Source organism: Manis javanica, chromosome 13 (assembly GCF_040802235.1).
Source record: "Manis javanica isolate MJ-LG chromosome 13, MJ_LKY, whole genome shotgun sequence".
In the NCBI taxonomy this organism is placed as follows: domain Eukaryota; kingdom Metazoa; phylum Chordata; class Mammalia; order Pholidota; family Manidae; genus Manis; species Manis javanica.
This window is the reverse complement of record NC_133168.1, coordinates 71,722,440-71,745,595: the sequence shown is the minus strand read 5'-3', so window position 1 is coordinate 71,745,595 and position 23,156 is coordinate 71,722,440. Positions and strand designations below refer to the sequence as shown.

Here is a 23,156-nt window from a genome sequence, read left to right as displayed (position 1 = left end):
ATTAAGGATAAATGCATTTCTGGATTGGTGTCGGCATTCCGTTTGTCTCATGCCGAAACCAATTCTGTTCTTCATTAGTCAATGACAACCCAAATCACTCTGCTATGGAAGAGAAATCAAAGGTGCTAGTGTGTGAATTGAGAGTAAGTGATGAAACTGATTAGTAAGAGACTTAGCGGCTATAATCAATCAACACATTGTAATAATCCTGGCTCCAGGGTTTATCAGAAGATAGGGAAATAAACATAACAGTTTCTGTAAAATGGTTCTGTTGCTTTCCCAACTGCTATTTATTCCCTCTAGCAAATACAGTAACACAGATCAAAAGTTTGTGAAATCAACTTTAGAAACATCTTGACTGTAAGTACTATTCATTTTATCATTTTCCAAAATGTAGTCAAATGATTTTTTCAAAAATCCTTCTATGCTAAAATTTGTTCATAAAAGCTTTATACCCCTGCCTTCTGAGTCCTCATTCCCAGAAATGCAGGTCAATGCCAGAAGCATTCTGACAGTGGCGGCACACTGTTCATTCGAGAAGCATCAGAACTCCATGGAGCACAAGGTTAGAGGAGTGACGTCTGCTCAGCTCAAGGAGTGAAATCAAACAGTAAGCAAGGCATTTGAAGTGCTTCCTCAGTGAACAATGTAAAGAAACAATGGCGAGGGGAGACTGGACCTGGCTGGCCATGTAACACACTAGCCACTGCTCATCTCACAGACCAAGATGAGGCACAAAACACCACCTTGGTGACCCCAGCTTTCCCAGATTTTCTTATGTTCAAGACCAAAGAGAGGGCCTGGGAAATCAGGAGAGTTCAAACCGAACTGCTGCAGCTAAAATGAAGGATCCTGTGGCCAGGATTCTCACCTGGCCCTGGTCGGCTAGCTCACTACACACGTGTGGGCAATACATTGCTATTGACTCTATATAAAGAGCTCTGCCCAGCGCTCTGTGCAACCTGGTGGCAGGGCTGCAAGGCTGCAGGAGAGCAGAGCAGAGGCTGGAGTGGTGGCAGCGCCTAGGACAGAGGCCCAGAGGACGGCTGATCAGGCAGAGGGGCCCAGAGGCAGAGACCGGCTTGCTGCCTGCAGACTCGCTCTGTGTGAACAGGATTTTAGTGATTGACCTGTCACCGTGGAAATCAAGCTGGGTATAACCCTTTCACCCCAAGAACGTTCTACCGTCATTTCTTTGGTCACACTGAATTCACAGTAAACTTGCCTGGGGCTGAGACTCATTGGCAAGACAACTAACTGTACAACCTAATTCTGGCTAAGATGGGGAGCAAAGCCAACTGGGAATGTGTATCGTATGAAAACCCTAATGTTCTCTTATTTCTGAATGTGGGATGAGAGGTGGAAAAGGGTTAATTTGAAATTTGTTGGAAGAACTGAAAAGATTTCTGCTTTAAGAAATTCTCATTCCCCCATTATCAGAATCCCTGACTTCAGGAGGCCCCCTACAGGGAAGAGCAGCACAGCCCCCTGGGACAGCCACTTCAAATGCAAGGATCTGGCTGCAGGTCAGCAAGGGGGAACATTCAGGACAGAAGATCTAAGTTTTTATAACCAGGATCCTAGCCTGAATTTTATATTAGTATCTTAAAGTGGAAGGCTCTAATAACTAATGACTAAGCCATAAGAAGCTACAATCACATTCTCTCTAAAAGACAAAATATATTGTTATTTTCTTAAGTGTTGCTAAGCATCATTTGGAAAGGATCTGAAATTACTGTTTTGTGTAACAGACAAATATTTTACTTTGTAAGGAAAAAAAATACTGGCTGAAGTTCTCTTTGGTTTGTAGAACTGCTGAATTGATGTTTTCTGGGCTGCCACAGATTAAAATCATGGCTATATCAATGGCATTTTGTATTTAAGATTTTTTTTTCCCTACTCAGCTTGCCAATAAGCAGCATGCATCTTCCGTGCAACAAGCTGTTGCAGGATTTCTACTTCAAGAGAAGCCAAAAAGAATACTTGATAGATGTTTTAAAATAAGATTACCAGGTAGAATGACTGTGCAGACTTACAAATTAAAAAATCTGTCATTATCTGCAATGCCATTTCAGAGATTATACTAATGTTATCATGAAAGGAAACTGGTTTGAACCACTTACAGATAGAAATAAACTTATACCTGAGTTTTACTTTATCGTAACTTTACTCTGAGGTTTATTAAGCAAGGATAAGTAAAAAGTGGAATTTTTACTTATTTAGGATGGGTTAGGCTTGAGAGCCCTAAATTCTAAAAATCCAAGGGAAATGGATTAAAATAGAGACACTGGTTGGCACCCTTCGGTGTTCATTTTATAGGTACTAATCTTGACAAATTAGACCAGGAACTATCATTTCCTCTCACTAAAATCCTTCCTGTTCACTGCAGCCTATGACTAACTCCTAACTGCAATTCATTTTTCTTTTCCATTATATCATCCTTCCAGAATCTGCCTGTCTGTCAAATTAAGCAAGAAAATTAGTTTTTTAACCAGCATTATCTACTTGTTTGTATCTGCAGCTGTATCAGCTCCAACAGAGATCTACTTAGCCCCTAGTTGCTAAGTAGAGGACAGAACCAGGTGAGCCCTTACATAAACGACCTCTAAATACACCACAATGCTGCTAAAAGAGTGAATTTCCAGTTAGCCTAATATGTGCCACCCTTTTTGGAATTCATTCTTTCAGTGTCTAAAGTTTTCCCGAGGGACACAAGTTTATTAGGGCTGGTTGGTATGCCAGGTGCACTCCTTGCCATCCAGGAATTGACATGATAAAGCTCCAGAGAATCAGGCTTAACTATAAAGTACCTGGTGCTTTATGAGTGTGGAAGGGCTATCTCTGGCAAAGCCATTTCTACAGCCTCTTAAAACCTGTGATCCTTTTCAAAGGACAGCAACTTAAGTTATCTGCCAGGTACGAGTCTGTGTAAGTAAAGAGGCACGGAGCATCGGATGCTGCGGACTTGTGGAGGGCTCCCTGGGTGCACTCCATCCCAAGAGGTAGGTGTGCAGAGGTGCCCACAGGGGATTGCTCCAACTGGCTGGCGAGGGAGGGAAGGGAGAGCTTTGGCGGGGTTGGACAGAAAAGGATGGACAGAAAAAGGTGGGAGCAAGAGGGCGGCTCTAGGAAGGTTAATGAAAGTCTTCTCTCCACCTTGCCATCCTTTTCCTTCACAGCCTCTCAGCTCTTACCCCGCCCTGACCTCTGGCCTTTTGTTCAGCCACCAGTCAATCTGGGGAGGGCAAAGGTGGAAGATGAGATACCTCAAACAGCAAGCACATCAAACATAAAAAGAGGGAGTTTTACTTTATGCTTGCTGTAAGTTCATTTTATTTGTCTATAATGGCTAGGAAGATGTTGTCTTTGATTAGTCTTCTCACAATGAACACCTAGTATTGTACAAGAAAGAAACTGACCATGAAACGAATATCTACTTGTTATGGCATTAATGTGAATACCTAATTCCATATTTTGGTCCTAATCTATTACAATCAATAGCTCTTCTGCTGTCAGAGCAAAGTGACTTAATTCTACCTAAAACTGGTCTTTGTACAAACACCAAGTGCTTTAAAAAAAAGGTGGAGAGGAGGGGGTAAAATCTCTTCAGGAATTTACAGTTACTATTTTTAGATCTTTGTTAAAACTGATAAAGTACCCTCAGCAGTCTGAACATTAAAAGTTTTTATAAACAAAAATGCTTATCAGGCTGTGAACGGTTAATATTTGCCTGCCCATCAGCACCCGCCACTGCGTGTTCACCCTTCTTAATATTTAAACACTGTTTCTGCTTACAGCACATGGATGAAAAAGCTGACAAAAGCCTTTGGCCAATAAAGTAAAAATTTTAAAAAGTTTGGCTTATTTACATTTTTGCTTTGTTAGTAAATTGGAATGGTTGGGTCTGGAGGCAAGACAAGGGGAATTAACATGTGCTGTATCTTCCGGCCCCAGCAATGCATTCCGATGCTGGGTCAGCTTCTACTAGGTGTTAGGAGGAGTTAGGCCTGGTGTAAGACCTCTACCACTGCATTCAAGACCCAATCGTTTACTCTCCTTACACCATGGTAAATAACCCTAGGATGTAGGCCAAGAAGCAGCAAAAGTAGTGTGATGGGATCATTTATTAGCAAGGAAACAAAATGTTTAATATCAGACATTTCAGAATCAACTGTACCTGACATTAGATTTACTTGATTTAAATGTGTATACATATGCACACTACCAGTTAGAAAGATGGAGATATTTCATTTGTGTCTCAATATAAATAGATCAATATGAAGAGGAGAAATGAAAACAATAAGTAAAAAACAAAATTTATAATGGCACTGGGGGAATGCATTATATATATATATATTTCTATTCTCAAATGCTTGTGTAGATTAAACAACCAGGGCTGACTTCTCTACCTCCTAAGTATAGACCACTGTAAGGCTGCCCAGGAATGCGCAAAGGAAGCGCATCCATGTGGACACTTATCATAGGCAATCTCCACCCTGCTTTTCAAAGGTACGCAGGAAGGAAAAGCCCCGCCGAGTTAGGGATGTGCCGGGCCTATGCTGTGCCGGGGTATTGCAGGATTTGCTCCCAGGACACTCACAGGGTTTGTGAGGCAGCACGACAGGAGGCAAATTCGCAGAGGGTGGAGAAACGCTTTAGCAGGCAAGAAACAGACTCAGCCATTCGGGATGGTGTACTGGGTTTTTGCTCATCTCCCTCTGTAATACTTCTCATTAGCTGTCAATGTCACCTACGAAGGCAGAGATGGAAAAAAAAATGGTATTTTTCCATTGTTGCTCTTTTTCCACAAATCCTGGGAAAGCCACACTAGGAAGAATCCCCACAACACCCTGGCTCTACCTCACCCTGGCTATCAGCTCCACAGCAGCTGTGTGTTTAACAACGACTTGCTGGAGAGACAGTGACGGAAAGAGTCCATCTGTGACACGCGCAGAGGCAGAGGCAAGATACAGCGGGAGGTAGTGGGGGAGAAGTGAGGTCAGAGAAAACAAGTGAGTGCTGGGAACGAGAGGAAGGGAGCAGGGAGAACAGAAAGCAAAAGGCTACGGACAGAAAAATAAAGGGAAATTCCAAGCAGGTTCCCAAGCAGCAGTGGTGGGCACCATGCCCTGGGAGGGAAACCGTGCGAGCTCCAGCGACAGTGTCGTCTCACCGGCATGGACTCAAGAGTCAATGCAGGTAGACTGTAAATTATCTTAGGATCTAATGTGACAAAATTTAAACATAAGGACTGGAGATGGGAAAAGGGGAATGTGAGATTACTAAATGGGTCTAATTATTCTCTAAGGGAAGGTATTTTTGCATTTAGTTAGGTAAAAAAACAAAACAAAAATATCAACTTTATGATCATCTTTAAAATGTGGTTTTATTACCTATGATCAAGTCACACAAACACATTAAAAAAAAAAAGGAACAGGGCACACAGGCTAGGTTGGAAGGAAAGAGATAAAAAATTTTTCAACAAAAACCTGCATGATTTTTAAACAAATCCCCTTAAAATAACACCATATAAAATTTTTGATTGATCATCTAGCAAAAATGTATGTTTGAATGTCCCTGGGTTTAGCTGTGGGAACAGAGTGGAGAAACAGGTAGCATATAGACTCAAACTAGGGAGGGTGACCGCTAAGATGTCCAGGCCAAGGGTGCTGATAGCTCTGGGGTTCCTTTGTATGAATTAGAAAACCGTCCCCAGGAAAGCAGTCTGAATTCCACTCCCATTCAGCCCTCTGGCCCCTGCCCTTGTCCACTGTGCAATCTGCTCAACTGCACGTGGCAGCCCTGGTCAGGGCCACTGAAAGGCTGGTACTGATCACAGTTGATGCTATCTCAATACATGCAGGAAGTGTGAGGAATAACTCAGGATTCTGAATCACATCTTTCACTAGTTTTTATCCTTAACTCCTGCTGTCTTATCACACAGAAATCAATCTGTCAATGACTAACTGAAGCAAGGGTTTAGACTCTTGTCTTCCCATTGTCTTCTGGTCTCCTCCTAACCTTCTCAGACCCAGTTCCCAAGTAGAGCAGCCACTGACCATTTTTTGCTCAAGTTAGAAGAAAAATGGATTCAACTTTGTGAAAACACATTATGCTCTTATGGCTAGCTGTAGTGTTCCTACTGAATACCCTCAGTGAACATAACACACCATCACTGGAGACTGCATATACTGTCCTCTGAAGTGTTCAAGAGCACCACCTAATTAGGGTAAGACTTGCTGCCAAGACCGACTGTGCTGTTCGGGACAGTACCTCCCGTGGACAAGTCTCCAGGCCTCAGACTGAATAACAACGACAACTGTAATCACAACAATAATTAACATGCACTGGGTGCTTTATGTGCATTGACACATTTAATATTTACAGTAACTCTATCAATGTGGTCATTGTCTTTAGAAATGCAAAAACTGAGGCACAGAGAGGCTCAGGGGCTTGTCCAAGGCTACAAAAGGAGATGGGATCAGATGAAAGTCCATGCATTCAACTGTTACTTGTAATCCCTTTTTAAAGAAAGGTGAACAAATGCCAAAACTACTTATCAAATTTTCTAAGAAGTTATTCCTCTTAGAAAAACACTAACATTAAAGAAATGGCTTGTTTACCACAGTTTATATAATTCTATTATGCTGTAGCCTCACATTCAGCAAAGATAGTCAATGGATTTATTCAATAGCAGTGCCTCCCCCCCAAAAAGTGGAATTTTTGCTCTGTAATTTATTCCTTATACTAAACTTTACTGAATCGTTTTATCAAGTACCACGTAGATAAGAGGTGCTGACTTAGAACAGTATGGGGAAATGAAAATGTAGGCCCTGGGCAGTTAGCATTTCTGACACAAGTTTAAACAAGAAACTATATGCTTTAATAATATTTCCTAGGAGAGTTGAGAACTTTGTATTAAGAACTCACTTTCCCAAGAAGTTAGAAAGAGGACCACATTCAGGACTCGCCTGCAGTTCCTGTGAAAACAGCCTCATTTGAAAGAGGGCTTATTGGGTCTTCAGAAGTGTAACCCACTGACCAGCTTTACCCTACACAGAACATAACTACCACTAATTCCATCTAATGGGCTATCCCTTCTGCAATATGTGTTACTATGTGTTCAGAGCAAGCAATTTTGGTAGCTTATGTGTGCTATTCTATATCAAAATTGGAATAGTGAAAAAGAAGTTTCGAAATCCCCATCTGGAATGATAAACATATATATGAAAATCATCAGACTGTGAACCACCCATGTCAGGGATTTTAAATGAAAAACTACAATATCTTTATACCTCAGAAAAGTCTTCCTTTAGGTTACTGAAAAAAGTCCTTTTGATCCAACTCAGAAAGGAGTGAGTTCTTTGACAAATACAATATTTTATGTATAATTTTCCAATGTTTAGGTAGAGGATGCTTCAAAAACCATCTCAATACTAAAAACTGCCTAAGGAACTCTGGAATGTACAGAACTGAAACTCCTCAGAGATAATGCGGATTACAGACTACTGCAAAAAAAAGAATACCACAATCAAGTGAGTCAAATGAATTTTTTGGCTTCCCAGTGCACATAAAAGTTATATTTACAGTCCATTGTGGCCTATTAATGTGCAACAGCATTATATCTAAAAAAAACCAATGTATATACCTTAATTTAAAAATACTTTATTGCTAAAAATGCTAACCATCACCTGAGCTTTCAGAAAATTGTAATCACTGATCACAGATCACTGTAATGGTAGTAATGAAATTATTTGAAATATTACAAGAACTACCAAACTGTGACAGAGAGACATGACATGAGCAGATGCAGTCAGAAAATGGTGCTAAAAGATTTGCTGGATGCCGAGTTACCAAACACACCTTCACTTTGTAAAAAATGCAGTATCTGCTCAGCACAATAAAGAGGAGCACAATGTGAGGTATGCACACGTTCATAGCTTTGTAAATCCGGGTTTTACTATAATCACTGTGAGGTAAAACAAATATTTTGAAAGAGAGCTAGCATCAAAATGCCTTTAAAATGTGTTAAAATCATAGTTATATTCAAAACATGGATGAATCTCAATGACGTAACGTTGAGCCAAAAAGGCAAACTGTAGAAGCCCACGTAAGTATGATTGGGGTGACCATAGTTACTGATTTTCCCAGAATCTTTCTGGTTTATGCTGTTGTCCTACTGTAATTATTAACAGCAATCCTCACATGCTCCAAACTGTCTCACCTTGGTTGATAAATTATATATAGTCATTCCAAATATTATACATTTCTATAAAACTTAAAACTAAATAATACTGATCACACACACACACACACACACACACACACACGCGCGCGCGCGCGCGCTATGAATGTTTGTAGTAAAATTACTTTTTAAAATCCTCCAAAACAAAAACAAAGATTAAAAATTATTTCCAGAGAATGTGAGGAAGGGGAGAGGAGTAAGGCTGGAGATGGGGAAGTAACCCGTAGGTAGACACAGTAACACTGGTAATATTCCGATTCTTAAACTGGATGGTAGGCTGATGAGTATTCATTTGATAGTTATGTTTCACAATTAGCAAGTTACATATGCTTACATATATGTTTATCTCATATGTATATAAAACATTCCACAATGAGCATTTTTTTAATATAAAAGGAGTAAAATGGTAAAAAGAGGTACTACCATTCGTGCTTTCAAGATAACAATAAACTATCAGAAAATTAATCAACAATTCAATATCAATTCTGATAGATTAGTAAAAAGTGCTTTCTGGCAGCCAACTCTATCATGTTAGCAAAAGTTACAGAGAAAAAAAAATTGCATCTAGTTTTCTGATAAAGCTAGTTGCTTTTGGTGGGTTTGATACGAGAAAGCTGGATGAGGAGGAGGCAACTGACACACGAATAAACAACCCCAAGTACACAATAAAAGACAGAAAAGATACAGAAGTAGTATTACCACTAAAATAGCTGAATTAAGTGCAAGAATTAATTGGAACATAAACTACTTGTAAGAAAATTAGAAGGTAAGAGTTTATATCATTAACAGGGCCTTAAATTGTGCTGGCAAATTAAGACACTGATAAGTATAAACACTAAAATATTTTAGAAAATAATGGCCATGGTACAAATTAAATAGAACTATAAAAACTAAGGCCAATTCCAGTAAACAATCTCACCTTAGTGGCACTTACCAACAGAGAATCTTATTTAACAGAATCATTACCAAACATGTTAAGAGAATAAATAATTTTCCAGCATAAGTTAAGGTAAATGTGCAAAGTGGAAATATCAAAGTAACTGGTGATTTCATCAATCAGGTGTTTATGTTCATCAGTTGAGTATCTTTAGGAATTGGGACTTCCATGTACTTTGGTGATAATTCACAAAATTATGAAACCAGTACATGGTCCCACCATTAGGTTTTCAAATAGTAAAAGAGAAACGAATGCATGTTGCTATTGATCGACACTAGGTCTGTTTTTATTACAGAGTAAAATGTAATTATTAAGAGATGAGTACCTGGAATACTTGCAGGAGAGATTGGGCCAGACCGTGACTGGTTGCTCCCTACAGGAGAGCCCACAGGAGAAGGCGAAGGGCCCCCAGGGATGCTGGAGAGGTGGGGGGATGCGTGTGGAGAGAAAGGGGACTGAGCCGGGTTGCTCTGATCCCCTTGGCTGCTCGTGGACCCGGATGCACTGACCGCTGAGCTCAACGCCGCTTCTGTTCCCGTGGGGAGGTCATCGATGGAGCCAGACAGGTCCTGCAAAAGAAACAAACAGTATGTGTGTGGACAGTAACACATATCTGGATCAGGACCTGATCAAGTATCTTAACAAGGCCCCCTTCAGAGACAAAGTTTTTCTGGATAACACAAAATTCAGAGCACGGCCACTTGATATTAGAAGACTTAGTGAGGCCTCTCTTAAGTTGTACTCATAACATCTAGTCTGTCCCTAAAGAGTGAGTAAAATTCTACCTCTCTTTCCATGAAAACGTCTTGCAGCTCGCCTTTAAGCTGTCAGCGCCTAGTCCAATGAACTGTTCAGAGCCACAGGAAACAGCACCTCGGGTAGTAAGTAACTTGCCATCCAAATGGGATGCCTGATTCTTGAATGACCACTTTACTAGACAGAACCACAGGCTTTGGACCCTTCTATTGAGAAGCTGACACTACAGGGCTGTGGGAATTCCAGACTGTGATATTCTAATGTCGTAGCAGTGAAAATCGTAACTAAACCTTGTGATAAGAAATTTTTAATTTTAATTGCAAAACTGTTATTACAATAAAGTAGTGATATGTGTATTTTTATGTTATGTTGTAAAAATAAATCCCTTTGAAGTTAAGTTGGCAGAAATGAGTCCTAACTTTCTACCTTACTTTTTATAACAACTTTATGCTAAACAATTTTTTATGTCATCTAATTTGATCCTAACATCATCCTTTGAGGCAGTTATTAAAACCTCCACTTGAAAGATAGAGAAACGAAGCTCAGAAAGTCAGTTATTGTTGAAGGTGACACTACTGAGGACAGAATGCATTTGATTAAGATGAGGGCAGGAAGCTGAGAGAAGAGGAAAGGGGACAGTGTCTTCTGCACCCCCATCAGAATGGGAGGAGGGCAAAGACTGGTCCGGCCTTCCTCACTGCTGTGGTGCCCAGGGCCCATGGTGGGGCCCCCTCCAGCAGGTACTCAGTAATTCGGTACAGGCCTGCTGCAGGGACTGGACCCCCAGCACTGAAGTCTGCAAGTCCAGTTGGGCCCAGAACTAGGTGCTGAGTAAGTTCTAATGGCTGAGCTGCAGTATAAAAGATATTTGTCTCAATAATGTAGGATTAAATAGTACAGAATGGGATCAGAAATACCAGATTAGGCTACTGTCTACAAGCATACTCGATTCTATTGATATGCTTCAACATTCTATTTTATTCATGTTTAATTGTTCCCCATTGCTTACTACTGGGGTATCTAAAACTAGGCCTTTGAAAACTGGTGGAGAAAGATACTTAGGATTTGAAAACTGAATCTAGACCAGGAAGTACAAAAGGGGCCAAGTAAGCCGGAACTGGGTACAGCTCTTCAGGGTGCCCCAAAACTCCACACAACGAACTCAGCATTAGGATCCTGGTCTCTTGGGAAGTTTCTGCTCATCATCCGTCATATCATCTGATGAACTTATCTTTTTAACAGCGAAGTTGTCAATGATTAAAAAACACATCCTACAGAATAGCTGATGAAAACTTCACAGATGAATTGTTACAGAAAAACAAAAATTTATTATGCTAAGAAGAATAACACCTAAGTAAAATAGCAAGTCATCTTCAATGTCATTAACTGTGCTTTTGAATAACAAACGTAATAGTAACAAGAGAGACTGAAAATACCCCTGCCCCCAGAAAAAGTATCAAACCTCCAAAATAAAATGGGGCAAACTGAATTTTATTTTCTGAATTCAGAGAAAAAAATAAACATTCCTACTCAGGGTACATGAGATGCACGATTCTGCACATATTTAGCTGGAAAAATAGTTGTGTTTAGCTTGATTACTGGGTTCCACAATAGTTTGATCCAGACTTGGAACTAACACATCTTCTGTGAAGCCAGGCAGAGAGAGGAAGTCATTAAGCAAGTAACATGCTACGTACAAGGTAGAAAGTACTCCCACTTCAGCACTCAAGGCAATTATCTGAGTTCCTCTCAACAAAACTTAACTGACAGATGCATACACATGCATGAGCAGTGACGCGCTGACGGAGAAAGCGGGATGGGACTCCATGCGCCTCTCCCAGTCCAGGCTGACTGCTGATTCCTCCCTGCGCAGCCTTGGGCTCGGAGGGGTGTGCGGGGGGTGCAAGAGTGGTTAGGGTCCACTCCCTTCCTAACAGAGTGTAACCAGTTCATAAAAATGCCAAGGACACACCTGCTGGGCTCTTCAGAGCAGGGCACTGTAAGCCCTGATGGCTAAAACTGGACCCTACCTGGTTTTCATCCACCACAGCCAAACACATTTAAAGGACAGAATAAAAAAATCTAGATTCGTATGTTGTGATACATGAAAAATACATGAAATTCAAATTTTAGCGCCAACGTTTTCCTGGAACACAGTCACTGCCATTCCTGTAAGTCCTGTCTAGGGCTACTTTCAGGCTACAGTGGAGACCCCGAGAGAGGTCCTGTATCCCAAAAGGCCTAAACTGTTTACGATTGACCCCTAGAGAACAGCTTGCCAGCCTCTGATTTAGAGGCCATGGCATTCCAGCACAGCCTCGATTGCCTCTGCTTCCTCCTTGGGGGACAGGAGAACCTGGGCTTGGCTGAACTGCATGGTGATCCCCCATACATCCGGAAAGTATGAGCTTCACCAGCAATAGAGACTCACTCCACACCTACCTCCACCTGGAAAATACCAAATGGGAGCCAGACAGAATTATACTCTCTTTGAAAGTCAGAATAACCCAGGAAGCCCCTGTGTAAAAGATGGGTGGTGGGCTCCATGCATGGACCACTCTCTCATACCTGACGCATGTGTATCACTGATAAACGAACACTGCCATCAGACAAGAATCACCTGGGAGGTAATATACTTTTCATATTTTCTTGGAGGGAAAAAAAAACTGGTAGATAACTAGATAAAAATTATTATCTTTTATTATACTACATATGAAATTAAAGGTAGAAAAGCCTTAATGTGGATTCAATTTTTAAAAAGAATTGTTACTTTGAAATTTTTAAAATTCTCTGCATGACCTATAAACTCCTTCCCTGTCCTGTCTTAAAATTCCACGTTATGGTTAGAAAAGTGACACGGATGGGTGTTAAGAAAGCCTCATTCAAGCTGCAAGAGCGTGACAAACATTTCTTCTGTTCAACAAGCCTATCAAGGAAACACCAAGAGAAAAATATAAAAACGGTGGCTTTCTTAGTCATGTCATCAGAATTTCAGTGCTGACTAGACCTCAGTGTAACAGAAGAGCAATAAAAAGATATAATTTCTATGTTACTGTTATACACACACGTAACTTTTATATGTAAATTACAGGGAAATATTCCCGCCCTGCAGATACTTAGGGTATCCATATGTATAGCTATCTTAACACATGTTAATAAAAGAAGTTCAACAGTGGCTTAAACATTCAGCCTAGTTAACAAAGAAGCTCTGTAACTAATACTCCTCTAGAGGGCCATTCAGTCAGCAGGGCACCAACTCCATTCTTCTTTTATAAGTACTATCAGATCTATGATGCCTGTAAAGAACAGAGAGACCTTACCGCATCTCATTCTAACCAAGGCACCTTCAAGCTACAGTGCTTCCATTTATCTTGCTGGAAAGCTGGCAGGTAAGGTAATTGCAGGGAGGACTCTTTTAAGGGGCTGGAGTTCCCCTGCCCCACAGCATTCCTTATATTCTTTTTTTTTTTGATGAAGTGATGGACAGGGCAATGACTTCCTGAGCTCATGCAGAGTAAATTCAGTATTTTGCCATTGAATTTTATTTGTAAAATCTTGCTATTGAGTAGTCTTTTCAATATCTGACATCACTCAGAATACTAAGTACTTTCCAACACACCAAAAATAATTTAACTCCTGCTATCAATGATTAATTTATTTTTAGAAAACTGATGCCTTAAAGAAAACAAGCTTGTTTTGCTTTATTTGAATGAGAGTTTCCTGCAAAGACTTTCCCTCTGTAACCATCATCGCTTCACCTTCTGCTCATGTAAAGTTTTCATTCTAACTCAAGTGATATAATAAGTCCAAGAGATTTCACTGTGCTTAGAATGAAATGCCACCAGGGAGCAATAACAATCCTACCAGACTTGACAAGAGAAACACTTATAAATTAACATACAGCACAAGTGAGTTCCTGACTCAAAATGGGGGCACAGGCTGGGGAGGGAAGTGACTGAGGAATATACAGGGAATGTGCCCTAAAGGAGCCAAGGATGAATGCTTAGAAATCTAGAGACATACAAAACTGACACTCAGCAATAAGGGTAACTATGCTCTCATGTCTACATGTAGTATTTGATTCTCCTTATAAATATTTTACATTAATACATTATGACTTACTACATCAAGAGACACCTTTGGTTTTGATGGTGTTCAATTTATCTAGTAAGTTAGCTTGCTGATGGATAAATTCAGTCAATGCTGGGAGTGTCTGACTGTCTTAAAGGACTGGGACTAAGCTAGGAAATTTTACTCTCTTTAACTTAATAAGTGTGCTTTTAAAAAAGCAAATCAACTCCAAAATACTCCAAGCTATGGTTCTCAATACAATTAGCTGAAGGCCTTAGATGAGTCACTGCTCCAGCTGCAAAGCACTGCCCACGTTCGGGCTGCTCTTGCTCAGCAGGGCCGCATGACAGCAGACGGATAAACACTGAATTAGAAACAGGGAAGATATTTACATCAATGAGGCTAGTTCAGGATTTTAATAGGATACAATTAATGATGTCTCACTGTGACTTCCATGGGTGTCAAGCACAGGTTAAAATGCCCTTTTAGTGGTCATTTAAAAAGTCTCACTTGTCTTCAAAAGCAGCAATAGTGTCTCTCCAGCTTTTTAGAAAATTAAGTATGAAATCCAGGAATTTAGTTTTTCTTTTTCTCTCTCCAACTAGACCCTAAACTTTCTTAGGGGCAGTGACCCCTTGTGCCCTTAGGGTGGCACGACCCCTTGTGTGGTGCTTTATAGAGAGGGCAGATTTGACTGGTCACTAGTAAATGTCACTTGAGTTTATAAGCTCTCAAGTAAATTACAGCTGTGAACACTAAAGAAAGCCAGCACATACAAGTATTTCTAAATATTTACCATAAATGCTCTACTGAAAACTACTGACTTCACTATTAAACTAGAACAATGAATTCTCAGCCCTCTGTTTTTAACTGACATCCTAGAGGCCAAGCATCCAACCTCATTAGATGATTATTAGCTCTTTGGAAACATACTGTATAATTACTTCGTAAGTCCCAACCTCATTTTAGAACTAACATTTCGGACATGGGATATAAATACACCTTGAAATTGATACTAGAATTGAGCCAATAATTTGACTGACACACGTACATAAAAGGACAAACCTCACAGTGACTGTTAATTTCCGTGGTTTGTAGCACAAATCTGTATGTAACGTGCAATCAAGACACCCACCTAAGTCTGTGCTATTGTCATTTGTCTACACAGCAAATGAGTTACAAGCTTAGGGAGAATCCATGAGGAAAAGGCTTCAAAGCACTAACTTTTTAGTCCTTAAAAACATATTCTTTCCAAGCTTTATATATATATATATATTTATATATATATAAGCTGTAAAATACAGAATGGTTATGTTTTTAGCCAGAGGTCAACTACACACACACACACACACACACACACAAAGTATCTTACTCTTTTATATATATATTATTGTTTAAACATCTCTTTTATATGTGTGTGTGTGTATATACATATTTTCCTGTTTAAACATGCCCAAATAACAAGTATTTGTCTATTATATGTGATAATATATACAATACATAGTTTTAAGATGTATGAGCTCAACTGGAAAAAAAAATTTAATTTAAAAACAGTCCCATGCTCCACAAATGATGGACCCATATCCAAAGCCAGGGATAACTAATGAGTCAAAAGTCATTTTAAGAGAGGTAGCCAAGCACCACTTTTTGGGGGAAATGACTTTCACTTAATTCATTTACATTCTTTCTCAAGCAAGGATTCCATTATGGGTAACTATCGTTTTAAGGAGTCATTTATAGGATAACAGCTAAACTGACCCTTTATAAAAGCAGGATTCATAGTTAAGCGTACTACCATAAGCAAAAATTGTTAGATGTTCTTTCATTTTTTAAAAATCGGCATCTAAAGTAAAAGCTAGCTTCAAAGGCCTTTGGGTTAAAACTCATCCTATGAAATGTGCTGCATTCTGAAGTTAGAAGTGGTAAACAATATAAGTATGAAGTATGCAGCATGTAAGGGAATTTTTGCCCATTGCACAGGCTCAGAGGGATCCTAAATTATTTTCAGTTTTTGAACTCTGCCCAGGGAGATTCTCTGCTCCTCCACTATTAACAACAGTCTTGAAATGTTACATAGGCTAGCAGAACAGCAAATAGACTCAGAGAATGAATGAGCAGTCTTAAACTTAAAAATAATTTGGTAAGAAAATATATTTCGTTTTCATTTGGCTTGTGGAATTTGGGATCACATTTCATTTGGAAATACCATCACCCTTCCTGGTTACTAGGACTACCCTCACAAAGGACAATGGTGATGCCATGACGGTCATGATTTTCAGCGACAACCATGACTACCACTGCTTCTGTACTTTCTAAGTACCAGAAATACTACGTACATTTTCTTACATGAGGAAACTGGAGCATCTTGATAGCTCCAGTCCACTGTTCCTACCAGAAAAATGTTTTTTAACTGATTTCATTCTCCGATAGAGCCCAAATCCTTCCTGACCTCAAGTTAAGGCCCAAGTCAGTGCTGAAAATCTAAAAAAGATTCGTATGTGAGTAACTCCTGGTCCTTTATTATTCCAAGAGCAATGGCATTTTTAAAGACTATACTTAATAATACAAATGACAAACTACTGGTGAAATTAAAGATACATAATAAAGTGAGAATACTAAATAGCCTGGGGAGAGATATTTGTACTGTATGTCCCCTTAGGCACGCATACCCTATCTGGCGTTTGCAGGAGCTGTGGGGTAGGTGGGTAGGAGGAAGTGGGAAGAAAGGTAGAAGGCAGCTCTTCCAAGTGCGTGACATTTTATATTTTAGTTGGCTTATAGTATGTGGTCTTGTTCACTCCAACATCCTTCTTTCATGGAGTCTTAATGAAGAGAGAGAAACTGTGGACAGATAAATTCTAATAAAAAGCAGAAATTCTACGATGGAGGGATGAATTAGTCAGAGTTGTAGAATACAGAATGGTGTATCTTCAGCCAGAGATCATTCGCCCGGGGCAAACGTCCCCCCCTAGGAGTGAAGGGGTGCCTTCTGTGAAGGTGGTGGGCAGGAAACAGGAGGCCAGAAGAACAATGCATAAAGGCAGGATGAGCCAGAGAGAGCGTGCCATTCAGGAACCAGACTGTCACGGCAGCCAGAGAAAGGGCCCCGTGGGGCGGGGGCGAGGCTCAAGGGGCTGCTCGGGGGGCGGCTGTGAACCTCCTGAGCCGACGCCAGGGCACACGGGTGTGCATTTTTAGTGACCAGGGAGCCAAAAGAGGTCTCGGAGGTTATTTTTAATGGTATCATCTGAGAAGGAAAGGAATGCTGTGGGGCTAAGTAAGAAAAGTTATACATTTCAAAGGAAAAAAAATCATGTTTTCAAGTGTTTATGAACAAGAATTTTATAAACAAGTGTTACACATGAATAAAATTACAAATACCACTTAAGAATTAATTTATAAAATGTTATTAGAAAGTCTATATATTTTTAGTATTATATCAAGTTTAACAAATAAACGAACAACAATGATAACAGGTGCCTAAAATAACTACAGCCCGGATTATATAGTAGTGCTCTTCCTGGACTGCAGTAATTTCATGAATCTATATAGTCAACCATTTCAGTTATATGTAAGACTCACTGGATAAAATGAGGTGACAGACATATACCTTACCCTTAAAATAGCACAACAGTGTCTAAACACTAATGAAAAGTAACATTTGCCTTTAACAAATTATATTCTTTACCTATATATTCTACTCCAAAATTGCTGGTGACAATTACCCAGACATTTAGTTACAAAGGGGGAAAAATCAGCTTAATGACATGCAGGAGAAGGAATATGGGTTTATGAGTCTGTGCTTTACAATATCAATGCCAGGAATGAAACTCTAAGAATGAATGACCCATGTGCTTTGAAAGTAAATTGACAAACTAACAAGATCTATAAATATGTAAGATTTAGAGTTTGTCTACTGATACCAGTTTTTATTGCTGTCAGTGTATCATAAATCTTTATAACAGAAAAGCAATCGACACCACCTTTTGCATCTCTCATGGTAAAAGATACTACTGTTTATCTTGGAAGTACAATTCCTAGCATGTAGAAATTCTGAAAAACAACTTAAAAATGAAAAGTCATGAGTCCTCATGAGACATTTATTTCTTTAGTAGATAGCAATGAAATGCTTTAAAATAGTAAGACCTGTAAGAACTGCAAATAAATTAGCAACTTAAAAACAGAAAAACACACAACTCACAACTTGTACTGAGCCTACATGGAATAAAGGGAAGTTTTATTTGTAGAACAATATTAAAACTTAGTTATTCTGACATTTTTCCCATTCATATGAACCATATGAAAATACACACTTGTTCTATCTACATCACTGGATAAAAACCTTTTCATTTTGAAATGACTTTAAACTTACACAAAAGTGGCAAAGACAATGCTGAATGCCCTCACATACCTGTGGCATGTTTATCAAAGCTAGGTAATTGACACTGAGGCAATGCTATTAATGAAACTACAGACTTAATATCTGACCAGCTTTTCTGTTTGAAGATCCAATCCAGGATACCATGCCACATCTATTCAGTATGTCCCCTTAGTGTCCTTCGATCTGTAATAATTTCTTAAATTTGTCCTTGTTTTTTACAAACTTGATACTTACAAAGGGTTCTCATCAGGTATTTCAAAGATTGTCCTTAATTTGTGTATTCTAATGTTGATTTTCTATTTTCTTCATTCCTCCTACACTTATTATTTGGAATTCTTCTGTGAGGAAGAGCTGTTCTGTTTCCGTTCATTCTTACATGGTCATGGCAATTATTTTGGTGCAACTTAAGTTCCTTTATAAGAAGACTACGTGATACTTATCAACAATTATTGGTAATAATACATCCAACTGAGATTTCATGATTATAAAACACTGGAGAGAAAAAATATGTACTTCATGGTTTTCCAGACACAGCCAGTGGGAATATAAATTAGTATAACTACTTTGGACAGTTTGTAAGCATACTGAGAAGCTGGAGATGCATTTATCTTATGACCCAGAAAGCCTGCTCCTAGGTTTTATACTCCGGCACATGTACATAGGAGACACATACAACATAGAGGCACTGTATCAGTACTGTAATAGCAAAAAATTGGAGACATCTAAATTCCCAGCAACATACAATAGAGATGTATTCAGAAAATGGGATATGCTACAGCAGTGTAACTGAATGAGCTAGAGCTACAAATATTAACATGAATCTGACAAACAATGTTGAGAGCAAACAAACACTCTGATGCAGCAATATGGAACCAATACAGGAGGAAGCCGCAGAGAGTTGCGGACCATACACATAGTGGTGGGAATTCAGGAAGCCTAGGGCAGTAGCAGTGAGCAAAGGTCAGAAAATCCAAGGAGAGTGGGAGCAGTGCTGTGGACCAGACAGGAAAGTGCAAGAAGGCAGAACAAGGCTGTGGGCCCGCTACCTGCCTGACAGCAACATGGCATCATGGCACCTAGAGCCTGAACAACCTCCTTGAACCTGAAACGGATCTACGTACTGTTTGCAGGACGGAACCCTACCTCTCTGCAAGAGCCACCTGTCAGTATCTTGGTGAGGTCTTGCCCAACATCTATGCCACTAGAATGGGCTGTACAGCTCCTGTGCCTCTGGATTCTATGCCATATTTATCTACTCCAGAACTTCATGTGTGGAATCTTAATGACTTGCAGCACTTGCCACAGTGCAAACTCTGGAGGAAGATGACTCAAGTTCAACCCCCAGCTTTGCCACTTACTAAGTGACTGGGGGCGACATACTTAACCCTTCTGTGCTTTGCTCGACTCATCTATAAAATAGGAAAATACCGGTACCTGCAGAATAGTTGTTATAAGGATTAAATGAGGAATTTTAAGCAAAAGGCTTAGTGTAGTTAAGATCTCAGTATGTGTGAGCTATTGTCATTATCAACCACAAGGGAGAGGCTGTGGGACAGAAGCTGGATTATGTGTAATGGGGGCTGCAGTGCAAGAGAGCAGTGAGATCACAGGTTGAGCTGGGAAATCAAAGAGGAGGGAGGGAGACCTGCCCGCTTCCTGGTTTTCCTAATCCCAGTGGGTACTGACAGAGGCTCTGAGGCCCTACTGGAACCAAATCAAGCGGGAGGTAGGAATCGTTAAAAACACAAGTCCAGATAGAAGCAACAGAAAGAGGAGCTCTTTTCATTTTTCAGGAGGTCTCGCTGGGTCAGTCATTCATATGCTCTTCCACGAGCAAGACACGGGCAGCCTGCGCTTTTCAACAATATTTCTATCAATGAAATTAAAACAAATATTCTAGTACTGGAAAGTTGTTAATAGTAGAATGATAAGGAAAATACTTATCTTTCTTGACTCATTATTTAATGAGTCATAAAAAATAATGACTCATTATTTAACAATACCTAACAACAAAATGTTACCACAGAGGGACTATTATGCATATTAGTAAGGGTGCTGGATGTAAGAGGGTTTGAAGCTTAGTGTCATCACTGATTAATTGTGGGCAAGACAATCTAATTGTTTATTCAGCTGTAAAATGAGGACTATGATGTTTATTTTGTTAATATAATGAATAAAGCCAATGATATGAAAATTGCAAAGGACATCATTTAAAAAATATAAGATGGTATTATTTACTGATGCTAACTTATATATTAGACATAGGATTCAAATCACTCCTGTTTTAAAGGATAAGTTAGAAATAGACTATGATGGAATAAATACTAAGGACTCCTCAACTCAAATTCCAATTTCCTTCTTTCAGTGCATATTTCCCACTATAAAAATAATGCCAAAAAAATCTACAGGCAAGAGTTACTGCATTTCTTCAGTATCTAAAGATTTTAAAATCATTTACAAGTATTCCATTAAAATAGAGATAATCTACTTGCTTCAGTATAACAGAAAGCTGAATTTTTTTTATTTTTATTTTTTAATTTTGATATCGTTAATGTACAATTACTTGAACAATATTGTGGTTACTAGACTCCCCCTATTATCAAGTCCCCACCACATACCCCATTACAGTCGCTGTCCATCAGCATAGTAAGATGCTATAGAATCACTACTTGTCTTCTCTGTGTTGCACAGCCCTCCCTGTGCGCCCCCCCACTACATTATGTCTGCTAATCGTAATGCCCCCTTTTCCCCCCTTGTCCGTCTCTTCCCCCCCATCCTCCCCAGTCCCTTTCCCTTTGGTAACTGTTAGTCCATTCTTGGCTTCTGTGAGTCTGCTGCTCTTTTGTTCCTTCAGTTTTCAGAAAGCTGAATTTATATTTTCATAGCAATTGTTTTTAAGACTTCTGGGTTCTTTAAAAAAAAAATAGAGAATCCAGAAACTTTTTTACATTATTAGCCTGACTACATTACAGAGGGAAATATTTTGTGAAGACCATTTTTATATTTTAAAAATGAAGTCCAACACATGCACTACTTCTGCAAAAGTCAAACTTAAAAACACACATTTTTCTTACTCTCAGTTATGATTCACAGACTCACTTAGATTTAAGAAGTTTCTAAAATGAGCCATTTTTTCATCTTTGTTCAGGGGCAGCTGGTCACTTAACACCTCAAGTGCTTGCACTCAAGTGCAATTTTACATAATGATTTTTCCTAAGAGCATATAATCGTTCTATAACATGCTACCTCAGAAACCCCCCCTCAGGAGGTGGCCACGAGCATCCTCAGGGCCTCAGACTGAAGCTCCCACACCACTCATGATGACGACGACGATGGACACCAATAGCCCTGCTGCCGCTGCGGCCGGACTCAGGTCTCGAGTGCGGCATGTCTCCCACACAGCCCTGCCGCCTTTCAGCAGAGCCATCTGTCTGCCCCACAAGGGCATTACTGCACCCTGCACTGAAGGCAACTACCCTGTCGCTTGGAATGCATTCCCAGGCTCGTGAGTAGAAAGAGAGTTTTCTGCAGTCCACGATAAGCAGTCTCAAAGACAGCATAAACCAGTGAAGACACAGGATGCCAAAAGGCAGAAGGGTAACTAACATTCACATTCCTTTTGCCTTATATAACCTTCAGACAGGGAAGAGACCTAAGTAACTGACTCAGAAGCCCATCATATTGCCCAATTCTTCTTTTTTCCTGGTAAATCTTAATTTTGAAATAAGATTGGACCTAAACTCTGGTCATCGATCTGTAGATCCCCACAAAGTGCCACGAAGCCTCCTCCTGAATCTCTGTATCTTAGTCCCCTCCTCCAATGAAATTTACTTTTAAAAAGCATTTGGCAAATGCCAGTTTTCTTTTTAACATTTGTATTGTACCCTCACAGTGTTGTTTTTTGTTGTATGAGGAGGGCTGCGTTTCAAAGGATCTGGGCTCTGGGACTACACTGTGACCCCAAGCCTAGCTCCTCTTTCATGAACTTCAAGGACTCAGGCAAATGACTGGGGCCCACAGGCCTCCACTTCCCATATGTGTATAGTATGAGGACAATAAAAGTAATGACCTCAGTGTTGTTGGGAGAGTTAAATCAGTTGCTGTGCAGAAAGCACTAAGCATGATGCCTGACACCAGATAAGTGGTCATTAAATATTACTGTAATGTAGATTTATAGTAATAATGTAGCAGCTAAAAGCATCAATTCTGGAGTAAAAGCAGTATGAAATCAAGTCCCGGCTCCATCACTTCTTTACCGAAGCGAGGGCAAGTTACTCAATCTCACTGAGACCTAGATTCATTACCTAAGAATTGGGGGCAATGTTACTTCTGCCATGGTGAAGATTAAATATAATTATGAAAGAGAAGAATTAAGCATATGCTCAATAAAGAGTTGTCATTATATAAGTGCACACATACACATATAAACATATATTTCAGAGACAGTTTATTTTAACACTGTAATCTAAACTACACTGAGTACAGAAGGAATTTGAAAATGCCTTCCAGAAAATCATTTCACTTCTAAGACAAATAAACAGTAGTGATATGAATCCTTCTATTCTCTAACAAATATTTATCAGGTAATTAGATGTTAGGCAAATAGTTACACTAACAATCAATATAATACTAAGTAAATAACCTTTGGCACTTTAAAATGTAGTGTTACCAATTATACACACTGCATGCCAAAGAGGGCATTGACTGGAAAAGGTAGTCAGCGCAGGTTCCTAGTGGTGTAATTTAGGCAAATAAATGAATACCCT

At 39.6% G+C, this 23,156-nt stretch overlaps 1 protein-coding gene across 8 annotated transcripts in view; it reads right to left on the bottom strand.

The window, feature by feature from the left end:
* ARID1B (AT-rich interaction domain 1B) overlaps window positions 1-23,156 on the bottom strand; it is a 411,155-nt gene that overhangs the window by 105,668 nt on the left and 282,331 nt on the right. For all 8 annotated transcript variants that reach the window (XM_073219809.1, XM_073219814.1, XM_073219812.1 and 5 more), the window contains one exon: window positions 9,508-9,751. In XM_073219809.1, the coding sequence (XP_073075910.1) occupies window positions 9,508-9,751 (244 nt within the window). The remainder of the gene's footprint in view (window positions 1-9,507; window positions 9,752-23,156) is intronic.